The sequence below is a fragment of the Pituophis catenifer genome, unplaced genomic scaffold (genome assembly GCF_029215685.1).
Source record: "Pituophis catenifer annectens isolate HBS135680 unplaced genomic scaffold, rPitCat1.0.hap2 SCAF_1, whole genome shotgun sequence".
NCBI classification, from domain to species: Eukaryota; Metazoa; Chordata; class Lepidosauria; order Squamata; family Colubridae; genus Pituophis; species Pituophis catenifer.
The window spans coordinates 88,872,008-88,895,202 of NW_027256881.1; the positions used below are offsets into that span (position 1 = coordinate 88,872,008).

Genomic DNA, 23,195 nt, shown 5'->3' on the forward strand with positions numbered 1-23,195 from the left:
ATTAAACCTGACAGACTTGTCTATTACTTGATGTATCATAATGCAACTGATAGCAACATTTAACTTTTTAAAGTGCAGAAATATTTTTCTGCTATAAAAGAGAAAGAATCTCCCCACTCCATCCAGGCTTCTTTTTAATTGTCATGTTCTGACCTTACCGTCCAGGTAGCAACTTTGCAATTTCTGCCCATCTGTTTCCAAGCCTCTTGTGTGCCTGATAAATAATTCTATCTTCTTCCTCTGTCCAGGATGTTTTTTTCACTTCTGGATTCAAATGGTTGTGCCAACGCTCCCTGCATTGCTTCCCAATCCTTCCCTTTAAGTGCTTGGCGATGACAGACCAGCGTTTAGGGCCATATTTCTGTACAAGCTCTATTACCTGCAAATAAACAACAACAATAAAAAAACTATCCCTAGTGGTTAAGTGTTATATAAATAGAGCCAAATTGAAATCACCATACTGCATCAAATAATTGTCTGTTGACTGATTAGAGAAATCTTAATAGAAAAACCCCACGGTGAATTCCAATTTCAACTTATAAACAAGCTTCCCTAATTTGCAACACACTTCAATGAGGTAGTCTATCTCCCTCCATCAACCTGCTTTGGATGACTCCAATGCTAAGAAACAATCAGCTGAAACCAAAGGATATTCAGTCAGGTGGTTTTACTCTGTATTTGAAAGTCATTAATCCACCAAGATAACAATTATAAGCGCTCTCTTCTGATGAGTCAGCCATATTAAGCACAGGAGCTTTAATTTCAATAACAAGATCATACTATGCATTTGTAAATAAAACAGTTTTCTGAAGAGTATAACAGATTGTTTGCTTAATATGATATGTGTGTAACAAAAGGCAAGGTTTTACAGAGGATACCTTCTGCAATATAAAAATAAAATAGAACCTATGTTATTTTGAATATAATATTCAAAAATAACTAACTGCTACCTGCTAAATACTATTTTTTTTGAAAAGTTTTAATTAATAACTTAAATAATTACATCACAATGTGTTTGGTTGTACTTATAGGAAACTTCCTGCTTTCACCAGAATGATAAAAGCAGTATCATGCTACAAGTGCTACCCTTTTCATATCCATAACATTGTGCATATACAAAAGAGGCGGGGCTTCCATTGAGACACTGCTTCCATCCTTCTTCCCCCTTATAGTTGCTGTTGAAAGTACTTGGTTTACAGCTCAGTCTCTGAAATATTCTACACTACGGCTATCCCAATTGAACAATTTAAAATGCTGGTAAATTTTCAAGGCCGCATGAGAGGCTGTAAAAAAAATAAATTCTGTAGCAATAAGAAAAAAAAAAGGCAATGCTCTATATAAATGCAGAGTTTTTACTTTTGGAATACAGCTTGTTTAGACACAATATTAAAAATTAAGGAAGCAGTAAAATCCAGATTACTCAAACATACTTGCTGATCTTCTTCTTTAGTCCATGGGCCTTTTATAAGTTCTGGATTTAGCACCTTTTGCCATCGATGCTGGCACTGTACATCCGTCCGATTCTAGGATTGCAGAACAAAATCCAAAGCAAATTATTACAAAATGCTACAGATGTTAATATGTCATCCAGAAACATCTAAACTGCCAATGTTTATTGCAGGGTTCCACTTGCCTTTTTGTTTTACTGCTCAGGATATCACCTGTACAGCTACCAAGAGTAAGTACAGTGGTACGGAGAGAAGTAAGACACACAGCTACACATTGCTAGAAATCAACTATCTGGCTGTTTCAGCTCCCAGGCACTTTGTTGTAGTTTTTCATAACTGAGAGCATTTTAAAATTTTGATCATATTTATCGACCCAATAAAAGCAAGCTATTCTTACTAATAATATATTTCCCCTTTAGCATTTTGGCAACCATATTTACTATAAATATATATTTAACAAGCGACATCAACCCAAGATCACAGTCAACTTCTATTCTGAAGTTTTTGTTGTTTAACTATGTGAAATATATGATGTATCGGCCATCTGTTGTACATAAAATCTCCCCCCAAAGGCTCTTTATATTTTCCGTCCTTTATTTCACATGAGAAGTGAAAGAAGTGTATATAAATTTGAGTTCTGAAAGTCTCCCAAATGCCTATTTAGTCTCCATCTGTAATTATGAAATAACCTCTCTCCTTGCACGCTGATAAATGTGTGGTTATAAACAGAAAAGAGGCCTACTTACAGGAAGGAAATTGGCAATAACTTTCCAATCTTCTGTGCCATTCTGCTCCACAAGTTTCTTTAGCTTCTCATCCTAAAGACAGTAATATAAATTCCATTATTTTGGGGTTTCATTTCAAAACAGGGAAAATACCAAACCAACATTATGAATTGTTGAATATCCTTGCTTTCCATAAACATGAAAGGTGAGATTTCCAATTTAATTGTTTGAGGCAACACGGTAGTCTTTTTCTTCCCCATTTCTCAACTGGGTAGTTTTCTTCAATGAAAACAGTGTGACATTTTATATTTGGAAAGCTGTCAACTGGTAAACTAAGCTGAAATCAGCACTGAAAACTTAGTATGCTTGATGAAGATCAAAACTGCCACAGAAGTCAGGAAAAATTATGTAATTAAACTTTTTAAAGGTCACATGCTTTTTTCTTTTTAATATGCCAGGGCTTTGTCTCCAGAAAAAGAAACATGATATAGATTCTGCCCATTTCTCTCTCCATCCATTTATATATGCATTGACTGCCAAGGTTGGTCCTGACATCATCATAAGTTCAGGGTGAAATATGTGTGTGGATGGAAATGGCCAGGGATGTATGTATATGCTTGCAGAGGCCAGGATTCCTATAATTCAATGGTAATCAACCATGATTACAATTTATTTTAAAGACAAACTGATGGAAGGAGTCCCAAATGTATAGCTCTTCACAATTTCACCTTATCAACTTGACATTGGCAGAGAATTGGGTTTGTTGGAGCATATGAACAATAGGGTTGGCCAATTTGCTGCATTCCTAGGTACACACCCCATTTGAGACTTGTATGCATCATATGCTTTTATTATATTCAGTCAAGTTGAAGGTTGGGATGAAACAAACCACAACAGTGAAAAAGTTGGGTTCTCAACTGGTACAAAACACTGCTGGTCATCCTCCACTTACAACCACAATTGGGACCAGAATTTTCATTGCTAAACAATGTGGTTATTAAGTGAGTCAGCCTGATCTTTTTGCTTTGGTTGTTAAATGAACCACTGCAGCTGCTAAGTGAAATATGCGGTCATTAAGCAAATCTGGTTTTTCCCAAATGACTTCGTTTGTCAGAAGCTGGCTGATATGGTTGCAAATAGCCATCACATGATCCACGTAGACACCAAAATGGAGTAACCTGGTTGACTAGCTTGCCTCTTAAACACGAATCAAACACATCACATATTTAGTTAAGGCATCTAGCATTATCTTGAATGTATAGTTGTGTAGATGCATTTATTTGACTTATCCACACATCGACTTAAACCATGTATATACAACAAACAGATCTGCCATTGCAGACATCCAATTTCCATGACGTTTGGCATTCATATCACTAGCTAGAGATAGTTGATTGGTTAGGTTCAATTTTACTACGTGAGAAGAATTCAATGGGAGAAATCTTCTGGACAGCAACTGCAATATAGCCTCTCACAGTGAATTGTCCACAGCCAATAAATGAAGATCAAAAATAGAAATGAAGAAATATAAAGACAGTATCACTTAGTTCAAGTTTCACATATAACCTCAGCATCCCCTAACTTGCTGTACTCCAGACAGTTCAGACCATAGCCCCCAAATTTCCAACAAACAAGGTTATCGACTATGCTAACTGAAAATCATGAATAGGATAGAATAGAATTCTTTATTGGCCAAGTGCGATTGGACACACAAGGAATTTGCCTTTGGTGCATATGCTATATGTACCTGTAGTTCATCTTATCCAGAGGGCTGGGTTGAAGAAAGCTGCTCTAATCACTTCCTATATTGGCACCATTTGTGTTGAAGTCATTTAATTTACAGTACAAAAGTGAATTAGTGTAAAACAAATTTTGGCCCAATAATTTAAAACACCCCAACTAAAATCAAATTAACAATTAAAAACATCTAAGGTGGGGGGGGGGGGGGTTTAAGCCAACCCGGCTTGATGAAATAAAAAAGTTTTAAGGGCACGGCAAAAAGCACTGAGATCTGGGATCCTACGTATCTCCGGGGGCAGGTCATTCCAGAGGACACGTGCTGCCACAGAGAAGGCCCTCCCCCTGGGGGTCGCCAGCCGACATCGTCTGGCCGACGGCACCCTGAGGAGTCCCTCTCTGTGGGAGCATACTGGCTGGTGGGAGGCTATCAGTGGCAGGAGGCGGTACCGTGGCTATTTTCATGGGACCACCTTCTTCAAATATATTAATATATTAATATATTTGTAAAAATATGGCTATTTTCACAAATATATTAATAAAAAATGTGCCTGTGAGTGGAAAGCATTGTTCTACCTGGAATACTGTCTTGTGCTATTACTAAAAGTGTGTTGGGTTTAAAACACAAAGCACGAAGAAAGAGATTTTTTCAAATACTATGCTGCAACATAAAAGAATCGCCACATAGAAGCACTTTTCTAGATGCAATTAAGGTTCAAAACTTTAACTTGGGGGGCCCGAACCCCCAGTCTGTGGACAGGCATGCCAGCAACCACGCAGTCCACGGCATGCCAGCAACTGGGCTGGGCAAACAAATGAAGCCTCATCTGAGGGATGCAGGCAGCATGCAAAACCACGCCCCCTCCAGTCCGCGGAAAAACCTTTCTCCACAGAAACATTCCCTGGTGCCCAGAAGGCTGGCGGCCACTGCTATAACTGTCACCATGTTCAACTAACTTAACCAAATCGTTGGTTTGGTAACAACGTTGGTTTGGTAACGTAACAATCATCCTTAAGCTATTCTCTGTGGCCCTATAAAGAAATGTACTAATTTGTTGCAATTTTGATGACTACTTCCTTGTGATCATTTGACCCAGTAACCTCCAGGAAGGGTTTAGAAAGCACAACATTTAAGCCGCAGAGGCTATTTTGAAGAGTTGCCAAATAGTGCAGCAACAACCTAAGTTTTTATAAAATCATTGGGAAAATGACCTGTCAATGTTTACATATCAACATGTTACTGAAACTAAAGCAAACTAAATATGAAAATTGGAGTCTCTAGCAAAAAGTCAGCTGAAGTTATTGCCAGCAGTGTTGCAAATTTAGTATTTTAACACAGCAACCTGTGCCAAAGAAATACAGAGTACACTACACATGTGAATTAAAAACACTAATTCAATTCTTAATATTTAGCTTTCTAAAAAGACTATATTCCTATTATTTAGTTAGGTGGTAAACACTATTAATATCATAAGAACTACTGTTCTAAACATACAACTCAATTATTTAGAAACTTTATTTAAACATACTCAATGTTTTAAGCTTAACACCAATTTTAATAAGTGGACAGCCTTATATTTAGTTTTTGTTTTGAAATTAATTCCTTCTTGATGTCACATTGTCCTCCTTCACACTTCATTTTAAGCCATTGTCTGTTTAACCATGATTTATGATTGAACATTTATGGGGTGCAGTAGTTAGAATGCAGTATTACAGGCTAACTCTGCTCACTGCCAGGAGTTTGATCCTGACTGGCTCAAAGTTGGCTCAGCCTTCCATCCTTCCCAGGTTGGTAAAATGAGGACCTAGATTGTTGGAGGCAATATGCTGACTCTGTATACTGCTTAGAGAGTGCTGTAAAGCACCATGAAGTGGTATATAAGTCTAACTGCTACTGCTATGGAGTTAGCCACAGCTGGCTGAATTTGCTTCTTGATAACAATTGGGAAGCTGAAAACAGAGAACCATCTAGCTAAATGTAATGTGTGAACCGAGTCATTACCCATCCTATACTCAAGCTGTAGAAACTAAGAGGGTGATTCTCCTTGTAATACCTTTAATTGATTATCTGTCTACAAGGGGATAAATATTATGCATTGTTAATTGTGACTGAAAGAAGTTTCAGTCTTTGTTTCTTTTATGACAATCATTAGAAATGAGAAAAGTTGGTTTATGTGTTATTGCCTCAGGACTTGACCCTATTAAATGGTGGAAACCATTTATGACATATAAATCCCAGTTACACGTAATACATGTTTCCAATGGCTTCTATGTATTTTCTATCAAGTGCATAATGCCAATTTCTACACACCTTATTGCAGTTGACCAACTGCTATGAAATCAGCCATTATCTGTAGCAACAGGTTGAACCCTGTATTCAAAATAGCTGAAGCAGTGCCCCACCTAGAACCACCTCCATTTTTCATACAAACCAACATACAAAGACATGATTACTGTTGTGCTGATTTTCGTGGAAAATGTGCAGGAAATAGAATTTCCACTGCCCGATTGACTTCTCAGGCTTCCAAGTCAATATAATAATATAGTCAGTACCTCTCTATCGTTTTCCTTCTAAACTAGTGGGTTTTCATTTGTCCATTGTCTTTTTAGCTGTTCCTATTTTCACCTCACTATCACAACTGGCACCAGTGTGAGTAGGCCCCAACATCGACATTATATATAATTTCCCTCTCAAAAGATACTGCTTATTGCTAAACTACTTGTGTGTGGTTTCTTTTGTAAAGCAAATTCTGCGTTTTTTAGGCACAGGCCTAATCATGGCAACCTAAAAGAAAAAAAAATTAAGTGTTCAGCTTCATATTTATTAACCAAAAGGTTCTACTTATCCACTTGCTTGAGAAGCCAGCCACAAATGGTACTAAAATTCTTGTCTTCTACAGACCCTTAGTATGAAGCCAGTTTACCTCTTCTCGGGTCCATCGTGTTTTCCCTAAATGACGTTTTCCACCCTTGGGGAGCAGCCCATCGTAGTCATGATCGTATAGCTCAACATCTTCATCCTCATCATCACTGCTATATATGCTGAAGAAATGAAATACAGAAAGCAAAATTAAGACAGAACACTGAAGGGGAGAGTTTGATTTCAATATCACAGGTTCTATAAAAAGTTAGCGAAAGTCAACAACTTTTGCAAAGGTTATAGGGGTAATTGTCTGGAAAGTTGCATGACAAGATTTTGTTCTGCATTCTGTTCTAGCATTCTGAACTGGTTCTGCTGTTTCTGGTATCCACAGATACAAGCAAAAGGTTGGCAACCTTCTGCTTACTATGCATGTTTAGACCTGCTCATGCTGTTAGATCAGTGGTAAATTACACATTTGGCAGCTGTTCAACCAATGATGGTTTCAAATTAAAATACAATGTTTAGGACAATAAAGGGAACAGAGGCTGTGTCCTTTGCCCAAGTACATATTTGGAATCCTTATGCCAAATCATTCAAAGAATATCTCACAAAGAGGTAAAAAAAAATCCACATTTTAATTTTCAGATGAAAACCAAGTTTTTACATTTTTAGAAGGCTAATATTTTATACTATCCTACTGTCATATTATTTAATAACCTCTTATGCCAAATAGCTCTAGTATAATAACTCTTGTAGAAGTTTACAAACTTCCTCAGTTTATAGCACCCCAGTGATTCCACACCGTGTGCTTTGGTGTCTTGGCGTACCACAATAAACCCACAAACAGTTCCATTTTTTAACACAGTGTAAAATATTCCACTGTGCCCCTGTGAATTCAGTCTGGAACCGTGGGACACAAAGTTTGGGAATCACATTCCTACTAACTTCAAATTATGACTACAGTGTCCAGCCTGCAAAAATCTAGAGGACCACTAGATGGCAGCAGAGTGAGAACTTTCCCACCATCCGTTTATCTTCAGGTTTTCTGCAGACTAGACATGATGATCCTAGTTCAAACTACACTGTTTATCCTTCAATGTAGTCCAAGCAAGAAACACAATAATGAATATTAGCTCTACCTTTATTATAGGGATACCTAATAGATTCTTGCAGGTCTGAAATATTTCCCCCTCCTCCCTTTTTACACTACAGAAAACAAGGAGGGTCCCTTCTGAAAAGTCTCCCATACCGCATGTCCTTCTGTGGACACTAATTTTACTGTTTGTCTACTCTGCTGCACTTTCTCTTGTCTCCCAAAGTCATTCCCACCTACCACTTATATATACTAAGTGAAATTTCTATGTACTTGAAGAAACAGCAGACATATTTTACAAGGATATATGCTACTAAATTCTTTGAGGTTGACTTTGAAGAGGATCAATTTGCACATATGCCTGGCAATGTAGCCTCAAAGTGCCCAAAGTCAACAGTCAATGCAAAATAAATTCAACTAGTCAGTTTGGTTTGTTTTACTCTGCAATGACAAGAAATTCACAATTCATGGCCAAGTACAGGTATCTCTAAGAATACAAGTTTTCCTACTATTGCTACCTCAATCCCATCTAATGTGCTTCAGTTGCTGAGTGCCCCAGCTTTTTTTCCAAGCGAATACGAGAGCAGAAATTTCTAAAAACATCCAGTTTAATTCATGTAGTTTGGTAAAATGCAAAGTATTTTGCAATGACAGTTGCCTTACTTCAAATTCTATTGAGCAACACTTTATTTTCAACTGGAAAATGTAAACATAAGTTTTGAAAGTTTAGCCTAAAGCTTGTATCTAAAGTGGAGAAGAAAATATGGATGATTTAAGGGGTACCTATGGCAATACACTAATAGAATGCACTTTAATGTCACTTTTAAATGCATTTTGAAAAATCAGATAAAAGTAAACTAAGAATTTCTAAATAAATTTTTATACTTTTTCTAAGTATTTGTACTTATTTTTGCAAATAAATATGTATACATATCTTGTGCCACCTATTCTCATCATTCTAGACACTCACAAGAGACCAGTAAAACTGGTATAAAATACTCAAAACCAAACTAAATTGGGCTACAGTGCAACCCTTGTTTCCCAGGAAACTGACCCTACAATCAAAAGTGACGTTTTATGAAGTGTTATGACATGCAAAAATTGCTGATCATATGATTGGACTGTTCCTATGTAAAATGAATTTGAGGTTTATTTTCTGTGCATAATTTAATTGTGTATATGTGTGTGTGTATGTGCTCCACGCAATAGGGGCTTGAGGAGCTGTGAAAACAGTTGAATATTTTTTCTGCTCTCTGATGTTGGTATAGATTTTAATTGTATGTTTTAAGCTTTACCTACTAGCGAGCTGTACTTATTTTAACAGGCATCAAGGCAACAAAAATCATGACAATGTGAAAAAACCCTTAGTTTCCAATTTCACATCAATTTTATAGGCTCCTTAAGCTGAGTTCCATAACTGTTCTTTTGTTTTCCAGATGAGGATGGTGGGACTCAAATGCTCTCACATTTTGCAATTAAAAAAAGCCAACCAATAAAAGCAGTCCAGCTTTCTTTCTAGCCTTCTGTCCCTCCATCCATACACTTTTTTTTTTTTGATCTCTAGAACCCATAAACGGGCAATTGCTCAGAGCAGTCTGAGATGACGTGTCAGGCTGCAGAAACGGAAAGGGTTAAGGCCGTTCCTCCAGCTAATTTGTGCATAAATACTCCACACACTCATGAATACTCCGCTCTTGCCAAGGAACTTCAATTGTGCAACCAATTTAAGTGAGAGTGTGTGTGTGTGTGTGTGTGTGTGTGAGAGAGAGAGAGAGAGAGAGAGAGAGAGAGAGAGGGTGGGGATGGGGCGGGGAGGAAGTGATTTGTTGCTGCCGCTTACTACTACAGCTACTACTATTACTACTACCGCTGTCACTGTGATTGAAGAAAAAGCGAGCAATTCGCCAGCCAGCCGAAGGGCAGTCACTCGCGATCCTTCTCGCCGGTCTTCTAGTCCGACAGGTGCTGGAAAGAAGCGAACCCCGGGTGGTTTTCTTTTCTGTGTCCCCGCCCGTCCTGCCCGTTGCCAACGGGGGAACTATGGCCCTTCACCAATCCCACTGGAGCAGAGGAGGCGGTGTCTTCGTCACCTCCTCCCCCCCCCCTCTACATCCTTCTATTCAACCTCACTCTTGCAATGAGAAACATCATTACACATCGCTTTAAAAATAAGTGCCCCGAAAGTCCCGCGCTTGCGTCGAGAAGACGGCGCCTTTGGCACAGTCGAGCGCTTTCTCCCAAGTGCAAGTGCAAAGCTCAATAATAGCCCCCGCTTCTTCCCCGCACGGCGCTGCGGATCTCGACCCGGAGGAAGCGAGCGAGCGTGCGGCTGGGAAGCGTGCCACCACTCAAAATAAAATAGGCAGCGCCGCAGACTGACTACCCACCCCCCCTCCCAAATCGTTTCTGCCAGCCCGATTAGCAATGTTGTCTGCATACATGCATGCATGCAACGGCCATATATATATATATATATATATATTTATTCCTTAGGCGGTTTTGCAAAGCCGCCTCCTCCGCCCCTCGCTTTATTTTATTTTCCTTTCTCTTCCTAGAAGTAAAGCGGAACTTTCCGGAGTTCCAAAGGTTAAGCGCCCTCCGTGCCAAGGAAAGCTGAGCGGAAAAGAGGGCGCGTTAAAAACGGAGAAGGCGAAAGAGAAAAGGCTTTTCAATCCTTGACTCCACGTGGACGCTGTCCCGAGCTAATTTAAGCAAACAATCCCGCATTGAAGAAAGCGTTTCTGCAGACCACGAGGCGCAGGTTTTCGCTCGCCGGCTGCTTGCATGCCGTCGCAGCGCAAAGGGGAAAAGGAGTAAGCAGCGGGTAGCCTCAGTCACCTCCACCCTGCAACATTTCCCCACAACCACAAGCCGTCCTCGCCCCGGACGATCACAAGCCACCACATAACGAGCACCTCAGCAAGATTTTTTTTTTTTTTGGTAAAAGTTTCCCCTCCGTAGAAACTGTCAAACCCAGGCCTGCAAAGCAAGGTCAAAAACTCCACCATTACCAAATAAGTGACAGTTGACAAACCACCGATCTTCTCCCCCCCCCACCTGCAACCTTGTCCTTGCGGTGCCAAACTGTCCCATGCAACGCTGCAAGGAAAGCTCCAACTCCCGCAGAAGGAAAAACAGCGCATGCAACGCGAACGCAAACTTCACTAGCAAGCACTTTCAAAAAAAAAAAAAAAAGAAAAGAAAAAAGAAAGTAACAGAGACCCAAATTCAAAGGCAATGGGTTTGCGGTCCCGAAAGAAAGCGACAACTGCAGAAAAGGGATTTAGTTTTCCTTCCACCCTGCTTGTCATTTACCCAGCCGCGAAGAATGAATGAAAAGACGAATGAATGAAAACGGAATCGGGTACCTGCAGCTCCGACATTTTGCTCTTTTTTTTTTTTTTTTTTTTGCGTAAGGATTGTGCTCTCTCGCCTCCAAACGAGCGCAAACCAAGATCGCGATTGTCAGAAGCAACGGATCCCCTTTGCAAGACTGGAACGGCTCTCGAATCTTTTAACTGAAATTATCTCGGCTCACCTACAACTTGCAACTCGGTCGGACGCTCACCCAACCCCTTCTGGAAATTTTGCACGGATCCGAGTGTTATTATCTATTCCTAATCGCTAATAAGCGGCGGAGGTGGGGGAAAATCTAAGTAGCCCAAGAGAAAGTGAGTTGCTAAGCACCAACTGATTCAATGCAGCATTTTATTTAAATACAACGATTTAACGCACGTCCTGACAGGTGAACTGGCAGAGAACGCTTCCTCTGAACCCTGTGCAACAGTTCTCAATCTCTCTCCAATCCTTTTAACTTTTTCCCCCCAAAGAATCTTGGTCGCTATAAAACAAAACAATTCGCACGCGCGCGCAACATTACCAACATATCTGAGACCGAAAGAGCCAGCAAGAGAGCGCGCGAGAGAAACAACGACAAATATATCTATATATATATAAAAATTAAAAAAAAAATGCCTCGGTGTTGCAAAGCAATTTGCTTTGCCTTTTCCAGTCTTTGCCTTTTTACCTGTGCCTAGGTCTCCTGGCCATCCTTGCATTAGTCACTGGGGGGAAAAGGCGAGAGGTGGGTGGGCGGGCGGGGGAGGAGAGGGCTTTATGCAGCTGGAAGCAGTGCTTGGCGTGTCTCCTCTTAAAAAAGGGTTCTTATGCTGTTAAGTTCTCAGGAGCCGGAGAGGGGAGGAGGAAACAGGTTGAGATGAAAGCGTAACTCTGTAAACAGATGCCATCTAACAAAGGCTTTTTGGACACTCCCCCTCCCGCCAAATCTGGCGCCCCTGCAGTGCGCAGGCGCTCCTCGAGCCGCTGGCTCTTGAGTTTTTGCTGGCTCTCGGGAACTTCTGCCAGCCCATTCGGCTCTCGAAGCGCGCGCGGCTGAGGTGGTGGCGGCAAAAGGCTCGGAGCTGAGCTTCAGGAGGGACCTTCGAGCAGGCGGGAAAGGCGCCTTTCGCTGCGCCGTGCCCGCTCTGCGGAGGCGCACTTTGGCACCCTCCCCGCTGGGCTACACACGAACGCGGGCTGGGTCGTGAGCTCAGAGCAGCGGAGTTGGGACGGCTCCGACGCCAGTGCATTAAAACGATGGCCTGGGGTTGCCTTCACCTCCCCTGGGGCTTGTAGTTCAGGGCTTGGTTCAAACTTCTTCTGGAGCTACTATGCCCGTTTTGCTTTGCCGAGGAGGAAACCATCCTATTTGAATTGGAACGCGTTTCTTCCCAGTTCTGGAACAATGAGTGGGGTGTGTGGGTGTGTGTCCGAAATCTGCCCCTTTCTTTGCGTCCCAGAATTGGGTCCATGACAGGCAGAAATTCAACAGGAGAAGTACAGATAACTGCTGATGACTTCACCTATTGATTGACTTTGCTTGCGCTTAGTTAAAGGCACGGGCAAAGGATCCCCGACTAAAAAGTGGCCACCAACTCCCTTTGAGGCTTATCATAAGTCTGTGTGGCATTCCATTATTTAGATAGTGGGTGTTGCTTCTGTTAGAATGGCACCTAGCAACCTATTAGGAGCAGCTATGAGGGGTACATATGTAGGAAGGGGTGCTTGTTTGCTTATACCCAAGAAAAAAAATAAGTGGTCTTTGCCAGGTTTCTGCATTCTTGCTTGGTTTTCCTCTTGAAGGCCCAGCTAACCAGTTGTATACATTTCCAAGGTACTTCATACTTTTCCAACTTTTATTAAGAAAATGCACATGCCTGCCCAATTTACAGTGACTCTGGGCAATTTACAGAAGTTAATGCTTTACAGAACTCTAGATACAAAACCCAATAAACCCTTACCTCCTTGGTGACAACAATCAAACTATTTGATGGGCTTCATTTTGCCCTGGGGTCCCCAGTTCCTATGGCAAAACCATGGTTTCAGAGCATTTCAAAAGCTTATCAAGATGGACGACAGTCTTATCTCCCCAGGGATACTGTTCTACAGGGAGACAGCCACCATGGAGAAAACCCTCCTTGGTCCCTCTACATGGACCTCATTAACATAAGGAACTAACACCTTTTCTGTCTCATCCAATGGGTTGGATGGCTGGGAAAAGATGGCCCTTCAAACAGTCTTCACTTTCCTGCACTCTCGGTAGCATCTTATTTAATGGCTGGCCATTAAGCATATTCTGCCCGGATAGAATTGGTTTGTGTGTTTATATATTAGTCTTGTGGCTGTATGGGTTAGTCTATGGCTGTAATGGTGAACCTATGGCACGTGTGCCCGAAGTAGCACACAGAGCCATGTCACCTGGCATGCGCGAAGTCACTTGTTCCTCTTCTGGGTTTCTGGCGCACATGCGCATGTGTCAATCAACTGGCCTTTGTGCGTGCAGCAGTGCCGGAAACCGGAAGAGCTGGTTTTCCATTTTCCGGTATGAGCATGTACGCCGGCCAGCTGATTGGCACATGCACATGCACGGCAGTAACTGGAAGACTTGCTGGCTGGCACACATCTGCGTGCTGGAAACTGGAAGTACCTTATTTGGTGCGCGCATGCCCCCTGGGCAGCTCCTCTTCCTGGTCGCGGCCTGACGAGTGTGCACAAAGTGTTCCCTGTTCGGCATTTCATGTCCCGCGCATATGCGCGCTCCCTTTCTGGCACTCAGTGCCGAAAAGGTTCGCCATCATTGGTCTATGGCTTGTTTCTTTTGTATATTATTTTTTGTTTGATTTTTTTTTGCAACCCTTGGAGTTGTCTATGCATGGAGTACCTCTCTCCTTGTTTTTTGTGGTCAGTTTATAATTTTGGCAGTATTCAGGTTGAATTCATTATGAGAGAACAGTACACAAGAGTGTATCACGGAGACTTTTTGTTGCTCTGCAGTTTATAATGTTTTGCATAAGAAAGCAAGGAAGACCAAACTTTAATGAATGAACTGTATACATTTACTATATCTGACCTTCTTTTACTTAAACACCATCTATGTGCAGGTATCTGTTGGAAAAATGTACTCATATGCAACCAGTGAGCCTCCAAATGTGTGTCTTCTCCTCAAGCACTAGCAGGGACTTTCCAAAACTTTGCATGATGTACTGACATGCAACCAGAGTCTATTTGACAAGATAGAAGTATTGGGAAGTGCAGTATTTTTCCCACTTGCAAGTAATAAGGGAAATTTATTTAGATCATAGCAATTACTGATGTAAATCCAGCTCCCCATCCCTATGATTTAAGACATGATTAACCCAGTGGTGAAATTCAATTTTTTTTTACTAGCGGTTCTGTGGGCGTGGCTTGGTGGGGGTGGTGTAGCTTGGTGAGCGTGGCTTGGTGGGCATGACAGGGGAAGGATACTGCAAAATCTCCATTCCCACCCCACTCCAGAGGAAGAATACTGCAAAATCTCCATTCCCACCCCACTCTGGGGCCAGCCAGAGGTCGCATTTGCTGGTTCTCCGAACTACTCAAAATTTCCGCTACGGGTTCTCCAGAACATGTCAGAACCTGCTGGATTTCACCCCTGAATTAACCCCTTATCACTTAGATAATGGAGCTTGCATATTTCTATTGCGGTCATCTTTACTTTCTATATTATGACAGCACAAGCAGTAACAGCCACTTCTCATTATGCCCATGTATCATTGCTCCTAAATGATCTGCATTGGTTGCCAGTTGGGCTCTGGATGCAATGAACAGTGCTGGATATCACCTTTAAGAACCTTCATAGCATAGGGCTTGATTATTTGAGGGGATTATTTGAGGGAGTATCAGTCTCCAATTGTTTTGGCCCACTCAACGCATTTAGATAGAGTGGGTGCACTCAAGGCTCCCTCAATTAAACATTGCTATCTTATAGGACTGAATTGTGCCTTCTCTGTTGTTGCCCCTGCCCTCTGGAACCACATCCTCCAGAAAATGTATGGTGGTCATTCTCCTGGGATTCTGGAAAGACCTTAAGACCAGGCCTGGAGTTATTTTTTTATTTGTTTTTTTATTATTATGGTTGTTTTTTAGTCTATATTGTTCTGTTATCATGTTTTAATTGTTTTACTGGTAGTCTCCAGTTTATGATTGTTCATTTAACAATGGTTTGAAGTTACATTGGCCTCAGAATAACTGACTTAGAATTTGTTACAACTATTGCACTACCCCTGGTGTCATATGATTACAATTCAGTTGCTTGGCAATCACTTGCATTTATGATGGTTGCAGTGTCTTGCAGTCACGGGATTGCAATTTGCAATTTTTCCAGTTGGTTTCTGACAAGCAAAGTCAATTGGAGAAGCTGGATAATGACTATGGGATTCACTTAATAAGAACATAATTTGCTTAACAACCATGGTGATTTGCTTAATGACTGCAGTAAAAATAGTCCTGAAATTTGGGTCTTGTTAAGCGATGACTTGATTAATGAATGCAATGCTTAGTGACCAAAATTCTGGTCCTTATTGTGTCCATAGCATTTCATGCCAAATATAATTATATATTTGGATGTTGTATGCCTCCTAGAATGTTTTTGCTAATACAGTGTTCAAATAATCAAGATGATGTCCACACACACAGGCATGACCTGGAATACAAATAAATTAGTTATATTATTGGCACAAGAAGATGAAAGAATTAGTTGTAACTGCAAAAACGTGGCTAGGGGTTGAGTGTGGAACAGATCACAAATTGTTCTTGTCAAGTTTGAAATCAAGCTAAAGTGAAAGAAAACAGACTAGTGTAATCTTGAATGTATATCCATTGTTTTGAAGGAGAACATAAGGAACAGATTGAAATCCTGAGCTTTATTCAATAAGGATACAGAGGAACCATGGAATGAAATCAATGAAGCTGAATTTCAAGGAGCTGTTGGAAATGACAAAATTAATACAACTTCTGTAAATACATTGAAGATGGAAATAGATGTAGAAAAACAAGGGATATTTTAAGGATTCTGTCCTTTAATTGGTATGCTAAAGAAACTAATGGATAAGTAGTAACCCATTCAAAGAAGGAATATACTGAAATACTGAACAAGAGATGTCAACATTCAAGATACTTTAGTTTAGCAGATATTATCTACTTATTTAGCATACGATGATGGTACAATTAGCCAGGAGACCATAGTGTTAGTACATAGTAGTTATTTGGCTGCCAAAGAGAACTAGTTCATTTAGCTCATGCTCACGCTTATCAATGGTACACCCTAGGGGGGAAACTAGCTCCACACCAGAAAGAAGAATAGCATCCTGAGATGTCATCTGGGACCTCTCACCGCTGATGTTGCATCACAGTCGGGCAGCGCATCCAAATAGATCCAACATTGGCAGGGATCTGACCATTTCCATGAAACACCACCATGTTTCCCATTGAAGTGGTACCTATTTATCTCCTTGCATGGAGCATGCTTTCGAACTGCTGGGTGGGCAGAAGCTGAGGCAAGTGAAGGTAGCTCACTCTGCCAATGATGCTAGAACTCAAACTTCTGGAGCAGAGACCATCTCCAGCATCTTTTCAAGGCACTGAGTTACCATGCACAGTGAGAGAGAGAGATCATCCTGGAGAAAGCCTATCTAATGTCATTAAATGTTGACACAATTTAAAGGCATGTAATTAATCAAATATAATACAGCAATTAAAGGGCAGCCACCCAATGTTTTCATTTAGTGCCAATAAAGATTGTCTTAGTAACTCGGTAACATGAAATATGAGGTTATCTGGGAATCAGTGAATAGTTAATATTATCAAGATAGAACATGCTATTGTGCTTGAGTTAAATTCTGCAATATTAAACTAAACCATGTTTATCTAAATTGGGCTGCATTTGGTGCACCAGCCTAAACTGATGAAACATGATGGCTAGCAAGGACCTTAGTTAAATTATCCTACGTATCTTTTTTTTCAAGGGAAAGTAAATGTTCAAATATCATTGATCTCAGCCACTCTAAAACACATATACCTGGGAATATTGCTACAGTAGTCACTATCCACTAAAAATATAAGAAAGTTGAAGGCAATAAAGATATCCAAATAATCTGAATTCTATTTCTGGTTATGAATTCTGAAATAGGGATTTTTCAATGGTGTTCCAAATAACAAGAATTTTTTTTCTCTTCAGGCTAACTGCTTGAAAGGATAACCTAATGTGTGTTTGTCTTTTTGTAAGAAATATAGCAAAATGACATTTCTATGGGTTATTTTGGCACTGTTACAATCTTTGCATATTTCTACCTTCTAAAAACTAGCGTGGAAACAAGGAAGTCAGACAAAATGAGAAATAAATTTACAGAAAGAACTCTAGTCTTGATGACAGAACAAACTACAAATACTGAAATTGCAACTGTAGGTCAGATTTCATCTCCTTGTATAATGCATGCAAATGAAAGCATTCTCCAAGGAGGTAACTTTGGTCTCAGTAATCCAGTTTTTAGGAAACTAGCAAAAAAAAATGCATTTCTTTTTCCCTGCTTGTGTCAAGACCTGGACCTTAAGCTCAAAAGAATGTTGACTAAAAACAAAAAAGCTTGAAAGACAAAGGAATTGAAGTAAAAGTAGCAGTGAATGAAAATATACTGTATATATTGTATTATCTGAGATATAACAGGAGCAAAGATGAAGTCCAATGGCTTCTTTCAAAGATAAGAATGGGAAGATTCTGCTCATTAAGGAAGAACAAGAAATATGCTATATAAAGCATTTCAAAGAGGTACAAAATCAACCATAGTCAGCCACAACATGATTTTTGTGTGTCCAGTCTTGTCTGTAAACCAGGGGATGATCACAGCAAAACTGCAAGCAATAAGACCATTAAAAAATTACAAAGACCCTCATTTATTCTAAATCACAACAGAACTACTGAAAACATTCTAGTGGGAACAGCAAGAAGCAGGAATACTCAATGAATGTTCAGCAAAAATAGTGTGTCTCAGGCAAGTGGAAAAATGGAGTCATTGTCAAATTGCCAAAAGGGTAATGCCACTAACTGTTACAACAGGAGAAGCATCACATTTCTTTCCGCTCCTAATGCTGGTTTTTGGGGTTTTTTTCATTCCATTAAGATGGCTTCTAAATGCAGTGGACAATACATTACGGGAAGAAATAGTTGGGCTACATTGACCAGGTGTTAATGCTGTGCCACATCACTGAACAAAGTACTGAATTCCAACATCTATTGTCAATCAATTAAATTGATTTCAAAAGCCACTTGACAACATACACAGAGAATCACCATGGAACATCATAAAAATGTATTTGTTATTGTTATTTGTCTAGAATATAGCCTCTACGTGAATTCCAGGTACTGTGTAAAGACTGATAATGGTATCAACTGTTTTTCAACATTAATACAACATTACAGCAATGGTGCATAATCTTGTCATTATTCCTTCTGACTGTAGGCTTTGTCATGAGAATGGCTGAATGGGACATATGTCTACATCCCATAGAAAAACTACAGATTTGAATTTAGTGGATTAAATTGTACTCCTAGCAGAAATGACATACCTGACAATATAGAAGTAGCGGCTGAGGATAAATCCTAAAAAACAAAACAAAAAAGTGCATCTTGGAAATGCAGAATTGGATGTTGAACACCATCCCATCAAGAATGTGCAGAGGTTCACCTATCTAGGCAGCATACATCAAATCGTGGAGGTATTGAGATAGACAATCTTACTGCAAATTTGAAAAAGACATTAGTATACTGTAGGAGGTCCTTGACTTACAACTGGTTTAACAACTGTTCTAGGTTATGACAGACTTCCAAAAAGCAAACTTACAACCCATCCTTGAAGTTACTACTGTCACCCCCTCCCTGCAGTTACGTGATTTTATTTCAGGCCCTCAGTAGCTGGATTCCATTTATGACCAGTTGCACTGTCCTAATGTTCATGTGATTATAATTGCACACACTGGCAAAAAACACTCATTTGGAAAAATAGATTCCCTTAACAACCATGTGATTTGCTTAATCATTTGATTTGCTTAGCAACCACAGTGACTCACTATATGTCCATTGTAAAAGGGTCGTAAAATTGAGTCAACATGTGCTGCCTCAAGTTATGACTGCAACAATTTATGACTACAATTCCAGTCTCAACTGCGGTTGTGAGTCACAGAATACTGGTGGTTTGACTACCCCAATGTTGATACCGTAACAAACATCCAGCTTCACAGTGTTATTTTATGAGGAACAACCTGTGCAAGTGAAACTTGGAAATTACCATATCAACAGCACAAAAGCTCAAAATATTCTACAAGCATTGCTTATGAAACATGTTACCATGATCGTATTTCTAAAAATGAGAATTTACAAATAAGTGGCTCATACAAAGTGCAACATATTTTGAGGGCAATGCAAGGTATGTTTTGCTGGGCCTATCCTATATCTACAAGATAAGTATTATCCAAAGACTGCCATGAAATGCAAAGCAACTGGAGGAAAAAAGAGGCAATCCTACTCCACGACTTGGAAAAAATATTTTAAAGTCTTTAAAAAAATTGAATCTTATGGGAAGAAACAAACCATTGTACCTGACTAAAATCATTGAAGAAAATCTTGTCATCAGAATGTTCCAAGTCTCAATTTCTAGAAAAGATTTAGGAAAACCTTGGGAAATTAATGTGGAAAATGTTCTTTTTATCTCTATTTCTCTGGGCTCATTTAAAAAAAAAAAAACATTACCACTGTATAACATCTACAAAGACATTTGAGGTTCACAAGTGACATGCAGTGGAGGTGTAATTTCCATATTGATACTCAACTTCAGAGTTAGATAGTTAGAAATGTATATACAGAGGGTTGGCAGCTAACTGTAATAACTGCTTGTGAAAAGCCAGGATACAATATTTGTCATGCTCAGCTCTTTGTAATACTGGCTTTTATACTTGTGTGCACAGATTGCTTGCATAATTCATGCAACTTTGTAGCTTCTTTGAAATTCCTATACAATTGCAGTATGCAATGCATTTTCCTGCATGATGATATATGTATGTCTCTACAGTATAGGCAGTATGACAGCCTTGTGCATATGTTCTTGATATATTTCTCTGTAAAATTAGTAGTCTGCTTGTCAAAGGGCATATTTACTTCAATTCAAGCCTCAGGTTCAGAGGAATTCATAGAATTATAGGCCAAGATGTGGTGCCAGTTTTTTTTTTTTTAATTTATATGCCGCGTTCTCCGGAGACTCAGGGTGGCTTACAATGTGTTAAGCAATAGCCTTCATACTTTTGTATATTTATACAAAGTCAGCTTATTGCCCCCACGATCTGGGTCCTCATTTCACCTACCTTTGAAAGGATGGAAGGCTGAGTCAACCTTGAGCCTGGTGAGATTTGAACTTGCAGTAATTGCAAGCAGCAGATGTTAATAACAGTGCTTTAGTCCACTGTACTACAGGCTCTTTCATTTGTACCAGTACTGCAGATGACCACAATTGAGCCCAAAATTTCAATTGTTAAGCAAGACAGTTGTTGAGTGAGTTTTGCCCCATTTTGCAACCTTTCTCGCCACTGTTGTTAAGTGAATCACTGAAGTTGTTAAATTAATAACATGGTTGTTAACTGAATCTGGCTTCCCCAATGATTTGACTAGTGAGAAGTTCGCAAAAGATGATCAAATGACCCCAGGGCACTGCAACTGTTATAAATACATGCCAGTTAACAAGCATCCAAATTTTGATCACGTGACCACTTCAGTGCCATTGTAACTTCGAATGATAACTAAACGAATGGCTGTAAGTCAAGGACAATCTGTATAGGAGCCCTCATTCTACATAAGAGTTGGATAATTTAATTTTTGCATGATCTTATTTACATATGACCCTCTACAATATGTTCCTATTAGATTTTCAAGACATTGGTAACTTTAAAAGCTTAAAAAAGATTGCAGTGATAGAAAGAAAAAAGGCTATTTTGTTTGATTTAGTACAATAATTCCATTAGATTCTTATGCTTATTTTCTGTACTTGTGATTTCTGTATCTTTTACTGTGACTATCATTGTAAGAAAGTACCTGATATATTTTAAATGGCTCAAAAAACACCATAAAATATAGAAATGAGTCACATTTTGCAATACATCAAATATTTAAATTTCAATCTCAAGGAAAATTATTTATTAAATTTATTGAGTTTGTGGCTTTTTTGTTTAAATGTACTTGTGTGTTTTCCTATGAAATCAGTGAGATTTCCTACCTAGCAAATTTGTTTAGGATTGACTCTCATGAAATTAGTCGGTATAAAATGCTTGTTAAATGATTATACTATCAAGGCTGAATATGGAGTCTGAAGTGCAGCTACATCAAATGAACAAGTAAATCCATAAATACAGTATTGCTGGCTTACATGTTAGCAATTCCTCATAAGGCTGAAATGCTTGTATTCAAGTATATGGAAAAATATTTTTAAAATACTGAGCACCATAGAATACTCTGCAAGTAAATAAATAAAAAAGATGGAATAAGAATAATGTATAATTCCTAGACCTGAAGCTGAAATCAAACAGCTCTGATTTAAAATACTAATTACCAAATGAGGTAACATGCATAATAGTCAGAAATAGAATTCCTTTGAAAGAAACTTTATTGACAAATTAAAGAATTTCTTTAAAGAAACAATAATATATAATCTATATATACTTTGCCATGTATAGCAGTTCTACTCGTAGGATTTCCCTTGTGGGTTCATGTGTGGGAAGTCATGGTTTTCACCTTCCTAGCATGCGTGTAGCTCATGTACTATTATGTACTTGCAGCAAACTCCAAGCATATGGGTTGTGATACAATTTATAGAGTGCATTACAATCAAGTTGCACAAGTTTCATCCTAATGAAATGGTGTGGAATGTACCGTAGCTAGAAAACACGTTTTAGTAGAATTCACTTCCATGTAGTGTGGAACTGTGAGGCTCAATCAATTCTGCAAATTTTACATTTGTTACATAAAACTTCATAGTCCAATGCTAAGTGCAGTACATGGAAATGAATTCCACTAAAATCCCTGTTTTATTATTCCACGGTTTAGAATTGTGTGCAAGTGCACATTCCATACTTACAATTTTTGGCATATTAACTCAAAAAACAAGCATGGTCACAATATTATGAAATATTCTTTGCATCCTGCTTTGGAATGCAGTCTAAATATCCAATAATTAGAAAAGCGGAGTGGAAGCCACAGGTTTAATCACAGAAAAGGAAATGGGGCAATTGTTTACTTTGCACAATTTTAGTAGCCAGAGCTGTGGTCAGATACTGATTGCAGAGACAGTAAGATGTTCACGTGAACCTCCAATTCTATGCGATCAGTAATTGGACTTTCCAATCCAAAATCTATAATTCTTAAATTTGATTAATCAATGTAGTACTGGAATGATAGATTATGGAGGAAGCTACTATCAGTTTTCTATTTTTTTTTATTATTTTATTTTGATGTTTATCCTCATATTCACAAACTGAATCTGTGAACATTTTGCGGAGATTTCTAAACCACTGAAGAGAAATAATTGAAACAAAAACAGATGCGCTGGAAAGTGGCAATACATTGCTGATATCCAGGCAGATACAAAGAAGAGTTCCTAGGAATGATATCCTAGCAAATGAAACACAGGAATGTATGATTTCTCACACAAAATGACACAAAATCAGTAGAATTGTTATGGCTAACAGTAGAATGCATATGTTTATATGCAATATTGTACAGATTCTGCTTTTAACTTTCAGATGTCTATTGTAAGGTCTGAGAAGATACTTTCAGATATGCAGAAGAATGCAAGCACTGTAGATACAGCAATGCAATATGACTAGCTGAAATGAGTCTATGCAATCATTCTTACAGCTGAAAAAATGTGTGATGGTTCAGCTGTGCTTATTTTTAAAGTGTATTCACCTTGAATAGT

General features: G+C 39.2%; 1 protein-coding gene across 8 annotated transcripts in view; it reads right to left on the bottom strand.

Annotated features, from left to right (window-relative positions):
* MYB (MYB proto-oncogene, transcription factor) overlaps window positions 1-11,916 on the bottom strand; it is a 39,964-nt gene extending 28,048 nt beyond the window's left edge. For all 8 annotated transcript variants that reach the window (XM_070952411.1, XM_070952401.1, XM_070952378.1 and 5 more), the window contains exons 1-5: window positions 11,894-11,916; window positions 6,835-6,952; window positions 2,195-2,266; window positions 1,431-1,523; window positions 159-379 (exon numbers count right to left, since the gene is read on the bottom strand). In XM_070952411.1, the coding sequence (XP_070808512.1) occupies window positions 159-379; window positions 1,431-1,523; window positions 2,195-2,266; window positions 6,835-6,952; window positions 11,894-11,916 (527 nt within the window). The remainder of the gene's footprint in view (window positions 1-158; window positions 380-1,430; window positions 1,524-2,194; window positions 2,267-6,834; window positions 6,953-11,893) is intronic.
* Window positions 11,917-23,195: the final 11,279 nt, after the last annotated feature.